We start from the raw sequence: 11061 nt of genomic DNA on the forward strand, positions 1-11061 counted from the left end.
GCTGGAATAGCTCAGTTGGTTAGAGCGTGTGGCTGTTAACCACAAGGTCGGAGGTTCAAGCCCTCCTTCTAGCGGACTTTTTTTATAAAAAAACATACCCTTTCTCTCGCCAGAATTTTCTTTACAAATTTGCAAATTTAGCTGTCCAATTTGTTTTCCTTTTGTCCTATGCCAGAAATTAAAAATTTTGCTACAAATTTGCAAAGATACCCCTTCCCCTCTGACAGAAATTTTCTTATAAACTTGCAAGCATACTGTCCATTTTCTATTTTGGTCCTCTGCCATATTATTTATTATAAAATTGCAAACGGACCCAATCAAATTCTTGGTTTGCTGCCAAAAGGACTAGCCTGAGCAGGCTTAGTTTACATCTGTCAAAGTTCCATGTATTTCCTGTATACTTATCACTCTAATATATATTTTCTTACAAAATTCTACATAATCCACTTCTTACTCCAGCAAATATACCTGGTAAATTCTGCACAATTCACTTGTTAATCTATGAAATACATTTCACAAATTTGCAAAGCCTACCACTCCGAAGGATCTAGGGTTTTCCTTACCGGAGAAGGCAGGGTTAAACCATAAGTCAAACAACTTTTATAAATTAATTTCTATTTAATCCTTTTAAAACTCTTATGTTGTTATCGGACTCTTATGGTCACCGAACCCTACTAGTAAACCCGGTTATCACGATAACTTGACAGTAAGAAGCATGCCTTGTTCAATGCTACGAGAACTTTTCGAGTAAATAATCCCTTGACAAAATGCAAAGGTTAAAGTAAAAGATCTGTCACTCATTATATGAAAAATAAAAAATTAAACAAATGCTCCAGTAAATAAGCCCTTAACCCTGCATCGTATGTGTAAACAAAAAAATTACCAAAACATGGGGGTGGTATCTGCAAAATATCCCGTTCCGTCTGTTTTAACGGCCGTGGAGTGGATTTCCCAGAAGGAAGTCGTCAACCTCACGAGAGACGAGAGCTCGCATCGCATCGCAGCTGAAGCGCAGCCATGGCGCCTCCTCAGATCTCGCGCAAACCCCTCGCCTCTCTCCTCCTCCTCCTCGCCGCCGTGGTCTCCGCGGCGTCCGCCGACGACGTGGTGGCCCTGACGGAGTCCACCTTCGAGAAGGAGGTCGGCCAGGACCGCGGCGCCCTCGTCGAGTTCTACGCGCCATGGTAAGTGATACGGGCTCGCCCGATCTCCCGTCACTTCGAGATATGTGTTGCTTTTTTTGGGGGTCGGATGGATCCGTGGTTGTTCTAGGCCGGGGGAAGCCCGGATCTCTCTTAGTTGAGCCGAGATCACGCTGGGAATAGCAGTGGCGTAGCGTCTCATCTAGCATCTAGGGGGAATTGGGGGGAGTTTGGGTGCCTCCTGTGAAGTGGATCGAGTTGATGTTAGGCTGGAGAGTGGAGATTACGGATCTTTAGCTGAAGCAGCGATCTACACTTGGTTCCGGTCGGTGGCCACGCAGCGTTGTGTGGATCTCTCATGACATCGCAGATTTGTGTCCTATCTGTCAGATTAGTGTGGTTTTTGCGAGGTTTCTAGGGCTTTAGGGGGGTGGTTGCTGTTGGAGAGAGTTTGTGTATTGACAAATTTTGATTCTTATGTTTATAGGGTCTCGACTTTTCGCTTTTGCTTTTGCTTATAAGCCAAAATTTAAATTTTTAACTTGAATTTTCAATCTTTAATTTGGAGTAGATTTTAGGTTTTTCATTGTAGTTTAATTTTTAGGCTTTGCTTTTAGATAGCTAATAACACGTATATAAAATTTTTATTTATAAATTATTTTTTGTTTGTAAATATACCATTTGGATTTTTCCACAGAAAAGCTAAACAATGAGCCTGATAATTGCTTTTGTTTTCAGGTGTGGCCACTGCAAGAAGCTTGCCCCTGAATATGAAAAACTCGGTGCAAGTTTCAAGAAAGCTAAATCGGTCCTAATTGCAAAGGTAAATCTCATTCTTATCCATGCTTTTGGTATTTTGATGTGGTTAATGTTTTGTCTTGCACCTTCACCAATTTTCGTGCCAACTGTTCTATTCCACAAGGGAATGAAATGAAAATGATTTGAACACTCATATTTAGTGGAGAAATATTGCAAGCCACTTAGTCTCTGATAGCTTTAGGTATTTGTTCATGAACTGCTTCCGATTTCTCTATCCAGGTTGACTGTGATGAGCACAAGAGTTTGTGCAGCAAGTATGGAGTTTCTGGATACCCCACGATCCAATGGTTCCCCAAAGGTTCATTGGAGCCCAAGAAGTGAGATATACATGCTTCTTTGTTGATTACTTGGCAACTACATTTTCTGTCATAAAGAAAAATGAGCCTGATGTTAAGACTTGCTGTTTAGGTATGAAGGTCAACGTACCGCAGAAGCCCTTGCAGAATATGTTAACAGTGAAGCAGGTAGACGAAGAAAATTCACAACCAAGCTGTCTATATTCTTGTTTGGCATCTTATTATGCACAGTATTTAAATTTCACCAGTTAAAGGACTATCCATAAGAAATATGTACTGAAAATATCGCTGCTACTTGACTACTTCCTTCTATAGTGGAGCCCAAAAGCTGTTGCAGTTACTTTTATATCACTGTTTTCTCATTATATGGTGGCATCTCTCATTTCCTTCTAAAATATATTAAGTCTTGTTAGTTGAACAGTTGTCAATGGCAAAGCAACTTGCTATCTTAAGCTTTCATAGTTCCGACATTGTTTTATATCTCTTTGCCTTGTCTTTCAGCCACCAATGTAAAGATAGCAGCTGTTCCTTCTAGTGTCGTGGTTCTTACACCAGAGACCTTCGACTCCGTTGTTCTTGATGAAACCAAAGATGTCCTTGTAGAGTTCTATGCCCCATGGTAGGGTATTATGATCAGCCTGCTGTTCATCAAATCTTCTTACCATACTGAACCAATGAATTTAATTTTGTTGGATGATGCTTTGTTTTGCAGGTGTGGTCACTGCAAGCATCTTGCTCCGGTTAGTAGTATACGTCACTTTTTTAAGAAGTTCCAAAATAATGCATTTCCATTTTTCTATTTTGTCTAAACTCAAACTTGTACTTGTATTAGATATATGAGAAGGTGGCTTCTGTTTTCAAGCTGGACGAGGGTGTGGTTATTGCTAACCTTGATGCTGACAAACACACTGCCTTGGCAGAGAAGTATGCTTTCTGAACTCGGTTCTAATAATTCTTGTCTAGATTGACTTTCCTCTGATGTAACTGTATAGCTTATATCGGAATGCTATTTGATTCTGAAGAAAATATTATAATGTGGTTGTACTTTACCCTTACATATACACATACCTGTTTTTATAGTACGTATGAATTTGGTCATGTATGTTTTTGTTCCCCATAAGAGAATTTTAAATCATGTATGTCACTTCAGGTATGGAGTTTCTGGATTTCCCACGTTGAAATTCTTCCCGAAGGGAAACAAAGCTGGTGAAGATTATGATGGTGGTCGTGATTTGGATGACTTCGTCAAGTTTATTAATGAGAAGTGTGGAACCAGCCGTGATTCAAAGGGTCAGCTTAGTTCGGAGGTTAGTCACGAATAAAGCAAATGTACCAGCTCTTAACTACATACTCCAATCCCAATATAATCTATTGGTTCGTTTCTGTAGGCTGGAGTTGTCGAAAGCTTGACTCCTCTTGTGAAGGAGTTCCTTGGTGCTGCAAATGATAAGCGGAAAGAAGTCCTCTCCAAAATGGAAGAGGATGTTGCAAAGCTCAGTGGTCCTGCTGCCAAGTACTTAATTTGCAGCTCTCTTGTAAATTTGTTCTTATATTTGCATTTAGATAATAGCATTGTAACTACATTTCTTTAACACTTTTGCTTCTAAATCAGGTACGGAAAGATCTATGTGAACTCTGCAAAGAAGATCATGGAGAAAGGTTCTGAATATGCTAAGAAGGAAACAGAGAGGCTTCAACGCATGTTGGAGAAGGTGAGTGACAAAAGTTTCTATTCCTTATTAAGTTTGCACATTGCAGATCATATTACGTAAATCTAGAAACTGATCTCCACGTTTCATCATACAACAGTCGATCAGTCCTTCGAAAGCCGATGAATTCGTCATCAAGAAGAACATTCTTTTGACCTTCTCCTCTTAAAGAGCGTCCCACGTACCCCACCGAGCAGTTGGGGTATAGTCAGTAGTGCAATGCCCACATCCACGAGAGGAAACCAGAAAGAAACGAGAGAGGAGATATCAGTGAGAGATGGCAATGGAAGTTCGTTAGTTGGGTTTTCTGTTGAGCAAACATGTATCCCACTGCCCGGCATGATCTTTTTTTCTTTCTGCTATTTGCTTTTGTGTTTACAGGGATTGACATAGCTACCAACTAGTTTACCCAAAAGAACAGAAGAGGTTTTGTAACCATCCCGTGATGAGTGATGACATGACACCGTACTGCGTTTGTCAATTCAATAATTTGATATTTCAGCTTACATTATTTCTGTTTACACTGGTGGAGAAGATATCATATTGCCAATTTTACATTTGGCTTGAAATGTGTTGACATCAAGCTAGATTTGCTTATTATTTGAGCTTTGTTCAAAGTTAAAATATTTAGTTTATATTGGCGTCTTGGTCCTATTTGTAGTTTGGAAGCTATTGTAGAAGGGAGCTCCTGCCGGGCTAGATCGGAAAAATTTCATTCAAAACCGACTGGAGCAATTTTAGTCATTGTCTCTTTATAGCCATTGATATGTGGTTTTGCTTTGATATGGGCTCATGTACCAGTTACTGTAAAGTTATATGACTTAAAAAGATATATGAGTTTGTTTTCATCAAGAAAGAACACAAAAGTTGGCCTAAAAGCATTCAACAACCAAACTGAGATGCCGATGCTGCTTCTGTCAGCATTTGGTTTTCATAGCGCAAAAATGTAGGAGTACAATACTACCTCCGTTATAAAATATAATTATTTTTAATTTATTAAGCAACTATTAAGGTTAAAAAGAAAAGACTACAATATCTCTTAATAAATGACGAATGAACGAAAGTAGGAGAATAGATAGAGATAAAATAAGAATAATTTTATATGAGAATATTACCATAAATAATGTAAAAAAATACATTTTGATATAAGATTCAAATCCTGAAAATGGTTATATTTTAGAACCGTGGGAGTACATACGTCCATTCCTTTTCTATTTCGTAGGCACTCCTCGTAAGATCATTAATAACACGTTTCGTGCAAAAGTTTTGTTTTCGTAAAAGTTCCAATCTAACCTTTATAGAACAAAGTTTCAGCTTTGTAATAAGTAACCATCCATTTATATCCTCGAAGTCAAACAGCTATAAAAAAAAAAGAAACTGCTTCCATCACAACTATCTCAAAAGGAACCGAAGTTTTAAGTATCTTCACTCCTATAAAGATCGGTGGCAGTGAATATGCCACGGACCACTATCTTCACTCGATGACATATGGGTCAATATTGTGAGTTAGTTCTCCCTGACATGTGGGCCTGCTATTATCAGTCAGGTTTTCACGCCTCCCACTAATTAGTTTTCATTCAAATTCTCTCATCCTACACCTCATTAACCTTAGTTATATCTTATTTAGTGAGGGGCACTAAAGTTTAGTTTTTTTATGCCCAACTTTATTTTGTGCTAAATAATCAAAAAATGCTTATATTTAGAATGGACGGAGTATTAGATTATCCATTGCAGCGCATGAGCACTCTGCTAGTATTTAAAGAAGCGTCACACCTGGATTAAGTCTAGAATTGCATTTGGATTAAAGTCTTGAATCGCATCATCCCAAGCTTCAAGACACTCACTTGGATTAAGTCCGACAACAATGCATTATCCCGATGGAGGCTACAATTATTATTTTGAAACGTCTGGTCAATAAGATCGAAACCCTAATGGCGGCAACGGCAATGCAGGCTCAGAGGTGGTTGAAGACGATGCCGCCATGGGCGGCGAAGAAGGGGGCGAAGACGAGCGCCTCGACGGCCATGAGCTTGACGAGGATGTTGAGCGAGGGGCCGGAGGTGTCCTTGAGCGGGTCGCCGATGGTGTCCCCGATGACCGCCGCCTTGTGCGCCTCCGAGCCCTTCGGCCCCAGCGACCGCGCCGCCTCCGTCGCGCCGGCCTCGATGTACTTCTTCGCGTTGTCCCACGCGCCGCCGCTGTTCGACGCCGAGATCGCCACCTGCACGCCGGACACCAGCGCGCCGGCGAGCAGCCCGGCCAGCGCCTCCACCCCGAACAGCGTCCCGGCCACCAGCGGGCTCAGCATCACCAGCGCCCCCGGCGCCACCATCTCCCGGAGCGAGGCGTCGGTGGAGATCCTGACGCAGGTGGCGTAGTCCGGCGCCGCGAGCCCCTCGGCGAGCCCCGGGATCTCCTCGAACTGGCGCCGCACCTCCTCCACCATCCGCAGCGCTGCGCTCCCCACGCTCCGCATCGTCATCGCCGAGAACCAGTAGGGCAGCATGGCGCCGGCGAGGAGCCCGACGAACACCCGCGGGCTCACCACGTTCACCGTCCTGATCCCGGCGCGGCTCACGTACGCGCCGAACAGCGCCAGCGACACCAGCGCCGCCGACCCGATCGCGAACCCCTTCCCGATCGCCGCCGTCGTGTTCCCCGCGGCGTCGAGCGCGTCGGTCCGCTCCCGGACCCGCCGCGGCATCCCGGCCATCTCCGCTATGCCGCCGGCGTTGTCGCTGATCGGCCCGTACGCGTCGATGGTCAGCCCCGTCGCGATGGTGCTCAGCATCCCCAGCGCCGCCAGCGCGATGCCGTACATGGCGGCGAGCCGGAAGCTGGCGTACATGGCGCCGGCGATGGCGAAGATCGGCACGATCACCGACTTGTACCCCACCGCCAGCCCGAAGATCACGTTCGTCGCCGCCCCCGTCCGGCACGAGTTCGCCACCGCCTGCACCGGCCTAAACCCATTTTTTGTTTGTTTTTCGCACAAAATTCATCAAAATTCGAAACATTTTTTAATCGCAGCATCGCAAAATTTGAGTAGAATTCGTTCTACCCGTAAGCGTTGCTGGTGAAGTACTCTGTGACGTATCCGATCACCAGTCCCGCCCACAAACCAGCCGAGACGCAGATGAACAGGTGCCTGAATTCGCCAAGTTTAAATCAAATTTACACCGAAATTTAACGAAATTTTAAACTGCATAAGTATGGATTTTTTTGGGAGAAAATCTAACACATGCCATTAACAAACACTTAGTTCTAAAAAATACCATCGACGATTGCAAGTTCTTTAAAATACCATCGTTGTTAAGTTCCGTCAACATTACGGTTACGGTGATGACATTTCTCAGATAAATTCGTTTATACGATGATATTTTCTAAAACTCGCACTTATCAATAACATTTGTTAAACTTAGATGTTTGTCAATGATATTTTTAAATCTTTTTCTTTTTTTTACCAGTTTTTGACGAGCTTGTGGTCGCCGAAGTCGAAGAGGGTGAAGGAGCGCGGGAGGGCGAGGAAGGTGACGGCGGCGACGGCGCCGGTCATGAGCACGGTGGAGACGAGGATCTGCCGCTTGAGCGCCGGCGCGACCTCGTCGACGCCCCCGACCTCGCCGGCGTCGGTGGCGACGAGCGTGGTGGCGGCGCACGCCACGATGCCCGCCGCGCTCACCAGCAGCGGGTACATCATCGCCGCGAAGTCGTGGTCGGCGCCGAACGACGAGATCGACGCCACGAACAGCGCCGCGCACGACGCCTCCGCGTACGACCCGAACAGGTCGGACCCCATCCCGGCGATGTCGCCGACGTTGTCCCCCACGTTGTCTGCGATCACCTGCGAAAAATTTGTATGAGAATTTTAAATTTGGTTGAAATTCATATGAAATATTCAAAATTTTAAATTTGGTTGAAATTCGTATGAATTATTGAAAAAATTTAAATTTGTTTGAAATTCGTATGAATTATTGCTTGTTGTTCGATTGGGATTCATTTGAAGGTGAAGTTATGGGTTTGTCCATGCATGTTCTAGACGTGGTTCTGACTTCTGAATCTTTCTATATTGGACCTTTGAGAATTGTTTCCAAACCGATAAAAAAAAATTGGTGCCGTTATATTTTGTTTTAGAAAATCGGGTTGAAAACTTGAAATCCATTTGCTTTGCATCTGGTTTAGTTGTAATTTGTTCACAATTTAAATATGTCTTGGCGAGAAAAGACTAATGCCATGTCCTCCTCTTTGAGTTTCTTTTTTCCCAAACAAGACGTTAATCCCATTGTCTTTTCGCTACCAATTGAATTTGGAAATATAATTTTTCCTAGATGACAAATGACTAATTAATATTTTCAAATTTTCAAATACTAATTAATATTTTAAAGCTAGAAACAAACGGGAGGATATTAACAGGGATTATCTTCCGTTATACGTAGCTAGGGCTTACATGTGCCCTCACAGTCAATGAGCTCACATATCAATACCACCGCGCAGCCAAATGAGATTCTCTCACTTGATGTAGTAAAGTCAAATATAAATAGTACTGTGACTTTAGATGTATTTTCAGCCGCTTGATTTGCAATCAACGCGTGATTGATCGTCACAGTACCGATGAACGGTACATATGCTACAACACATTTACCTTTTTTTTACCATAGCTACCGTGTTTGAAGTCACAATACTGCATCATAAGATTTATTTTACTGTCTGTTTTTGTGACTTTTCTTAACAAAGTCAGAGAATCCGGATTGCCGCGTGACAAGCTTAACTGCATAGTATCTGTGTCCGGAGGACATAGCTCGAGGAAAAAAACAGTTCCACGTACATTTCTTAGATTTCTTAAAGTTTTTGGATTTTAATCTAGGTCACTAGATAACAATTAATCCAAATTTAAAAGTGGGAAAACAGTTTTTTTTAAAAAAAAATCCTATACGAACTCATGCGTTGCGCCTGGGGCCCTCGGCTGGACGGATAACAGAAAACAAGGGTACTTTCATGCATTCAGCGTGGCGTGTCTTTCCTAATAATAAAAAAATAAAATAGGAATATTTGTGAAGCAGCTTATATAGATGCGTGCTTTGCGATTCGTGCAAGGGCTCAGATCTGATCCAGCTGGGTGAGAGAGAGAGAAAGTACCGCGGGGTTGCGGGGATCGTCCTCGGGGATGTTGCGCTCGACCTTGCCGACGAGGTCGGCGCCGACGTCGGCGGCCTTGGTGTAGATGCCGCCGCCGACGCGGCCGAAGAGCGCCATGGAGGAGCCGCCGAGGCCGTACCCGGTGATGGACTCGTACAGGCCGCCCCAGTCGTCGCCGTAGTAGAGGCCGAACAGGTTGACGGCGGCGAACAGGACGAGCAGCGCGCTGGACGCCAGGAGGAAGCCCATGGCGGCGCCCGACCGGAACGCCACCGCGAAGGCCCGCCCCACGCCGCGCCGCGCCTCCAGCGCCGTCCGCGCGTTCGCGAACGTGGCGACGCGCATCCCGAGGTAGCCCGACACCACCGACGTCGCCGCGCCGAGGAGGAACGCCACCGTCGTGAACGCCGCGTTCGCCAGCGCCGGCCTGCACGTCCTCGCCGCGTCGTACGCGCACGGCTCCGGCGCCGTGCCGAACCGCCGCACGGACCCCAGCGACACGAAGATCACCGCCGCGAACGCCGCCATGAACGCGCCCAGGTACTTGTACTCCGTCACCAGGAACGACGTCGCGCCGACGGAGATGGCGTGCTGGATCTCCGCGCACCTCGCCTCCACCCCGCGGTAGTCCACGCCCTCCTCCTCCTCCTCCTCCCCCTCCCCGTCGCTCTCCCTCCCCCTCCCCACCTTGCCGCCGCCCTCGCCGGAGTGCGACGGGACGGCCACCTTGGCGACCACGTACCACTGGAGCACGGCGAACACGATGCCGATCACCGCCGCAAGCGGGATCAGCACCTCAGCCGCCACCGTGCCGATGAAAGCCATCAGCCGAGCAAGCTCACCAATCGATCGCGAGCTCCAATGGAGGAGACGAGAGCGATTCTTGAGGAGAACTCGCGATGAGCTTGTAGTGAGTGACACCAACGAGCTTAGCTAACTTCTCTTTATAGAAGGGAAGTGGGTGCATATTTTGCAATTACCCCCTCATATTAATCATAATTACAAACAAGTCCTCACCTAGGCTACTTCAAGGGTGGATATGACATTATTATGTATTCTTTGGAGGGTCTAGATGGAAAGTGGATGGTTGAACCACATTGCATTGGATCCGGTGTTCAAGTTCAGTTCGACCGTTTGTTATAGCTTGGTGACAGCTAGGGCTCTCCAGGGCCAGGGGTATAGCTCATGCTGTACATGTGTTTACAGTTTGTTGTTTTTGCAACCTATTTTGTTGATGTCTGCTACTTTACTAAAAAAAAAAAGTAGTAGAGAGGCCGCTACAAACGACACGGTTTGAAGCGGCTTCATTATCGGTTCAAATTAAGTAGGTGTATATCTAAGGTACAAATATGAGCTGTCTATAATGATTTGTACGTCTTACTGAGGTTTGGATGTATAATGAGTGCTGACGGTTCTAGGATGGATGCGTCGGGATCCATCCCGGATGCAACAAAATCCTCTCCTCATCATCAACGTTCGATTTGAATGGTGATTTCGAATGTCGAATGAAACAAACTCATGTAGATCCTTGGCACTTCTCTCTTTTTTTGGTCAAAAGAAACTTTTGGAAACTTGGAAAGGTAACTTGATTTGTCTTGTTATTTTAATTTCTTCTATCTTTGCTGTCAAAATGTGTGCATTCATGTTCACTAGAGGAAAGATGGGCAAAAGAAACAAAATTTGTTACACCTAGTGAAAAAAGCCATAAAAATCTGTTCAATGGGCTTCACTAGTGTCTTGTGCAGTCCAAGTGTCATGTTAGATACAATAGGACAAACTTAGTAGCCAAGGATGTAATAGTCTCATGAGATTTATTTTGAAATGAATTTATGATGTTTTGAACTGTGAGTAATTATCACTTTAAATGTTTTAAATGTATTTAATCATCGAGAAAGTTAAGTACGTATCATGGTAAAGATTTATGAATCTGATAGTAACATTTGTAAGTTAAATCACACA

The 11061-nt window shown here is 44.7% G+C and overlaps 2 protein-coding genes and 1 non-coding gene across 3 annotated transcripts; 2 read left to right on the top strand and 1 right to left on the bottom strand.

Annotated features, from left to right (window-relative positions):
• TRNAN-GUU lies at nucleotides 1–74 on the top strand. Its single transcript has one exon. It is a non-coding gene; the product is annotated as a tRNA-Asn (tRNA).
• An 895-nt stretch (nucleotides 75–969) lies between these two features.
• On the top strand, nucleotides 970–4487 carry LOC102700238 (protein disulfide isomerase-like 2-1). The gene is made up of 11 exons (XM_006654009.2): nucleotides 970–1184; nucleotides 1881–1965; nucleotides 2181–2278; nucleotides 2370–2425; nucleotides 2759–2876; nucleotides 2970–2997; nucleotides 3090–3181; nucleotides 3408–3564; nucleotides 3646–3770; nucleotides 3870–3969; nucleotides 4067–4487. The coding sequence occupies exons 1-11, from the start codon at nucleotides 1018–1020 to the stop codon at nucleotides 4133–4135; spliced, it is 1095 nt and encodes a 364-aa protein (XP_006654072.1). The 5' UTR covers nucleotides 970–1017; the 3' UTR covers nucleotides 4136–4487.
• Nucleotides 4488–5740: 1253 nt separating this feature from the next.
• Nucleotides 5741–10004, bottom strand: LOC102719389 (pyrophosphate-energized vacuolar membrane proton pump 1-like). Its single transcript, XM_040524575.1, has 4 exons — nucleotides 9103–10004; nucleotides 7431–7810; nucleotides 7028–7114; nucleotides 5741–6929 (listed from the first exon to the last, which is right to left on the bottom strand). Exons 1-4 carry the CDS (start codon nucleotides 9925–9927, stop codon nucleotides 5921–5923), a joined length of 2301 nt encoding a protein of 766 aa, XP_040380509.1. The 5' UTR covers nucleotides 9928–10004; the 3' UTR covers nucleotides 5741–5920.
• Between the last annotated feature and the right edge of the window lie 1057 nt (nucleotides 10005–11061).

The sequence above is a fragment of the Oryza brachyantha genome, chromosome 5 (genome assembly GCF_000231095.2).
Source record: "Oryza brachyantha chromosome 5, ObraRS2, whole genome shotgun sequence".
Classification (NCBI taxonomy): domain Eukaryota; kingdom Viridiplantae; phylum Streptophyta; class Magnoliopsida; order Poales; family Poaceae; genus Oryza; species Oryza brachyantha.

Bases quoted from the DNA above. Each gene is read 5' to 3' on its own strand.
- LOC102700238 (XM_006654009.2), top strand. From the start codon at position 1,018: ATGGCGCCTCCTCAGATCTCGCGCAAACCCCTCGCCTCTCTCCTCCTC. The intron at 2,877-2,969 runs GTAGGGTATTAT...TTTGTTTTGCAG, and splicing joins GTAGAGTTCTATGCCCCATG to GTGTGGTCACTGCAAGCATC. The intron at 3,182-3,407 runs GTATGCTTTCTG...ATGTCACTTCAG, and splicing joins CACACTGCCTTGGCAGAGAA to GTATGGAGTTTCTGGATTTC.
- LOC102719389 (XM_040524575.1), bottom strand. From the start codon at position 9,927: ATGGCTTTCATCGGCACGGTGGCGGCTGAGGTGCTGATCCCGCTTGCG. The intron at 7,811-9,102 runs GTACTTTCTCTC...AATTTTTCGCAG, and splicing joins ACGATCCCCGCAACCCCGCG to GTGATCGCAGACAACGTGGG. The intron at 7,115-7,430 runs GTAAAAAAAAGA...TGGCGAATTCAG, and splicing joins CACAAGCTCGTCAAAAACTG to GCACCTGTTCATCTGCGTCT.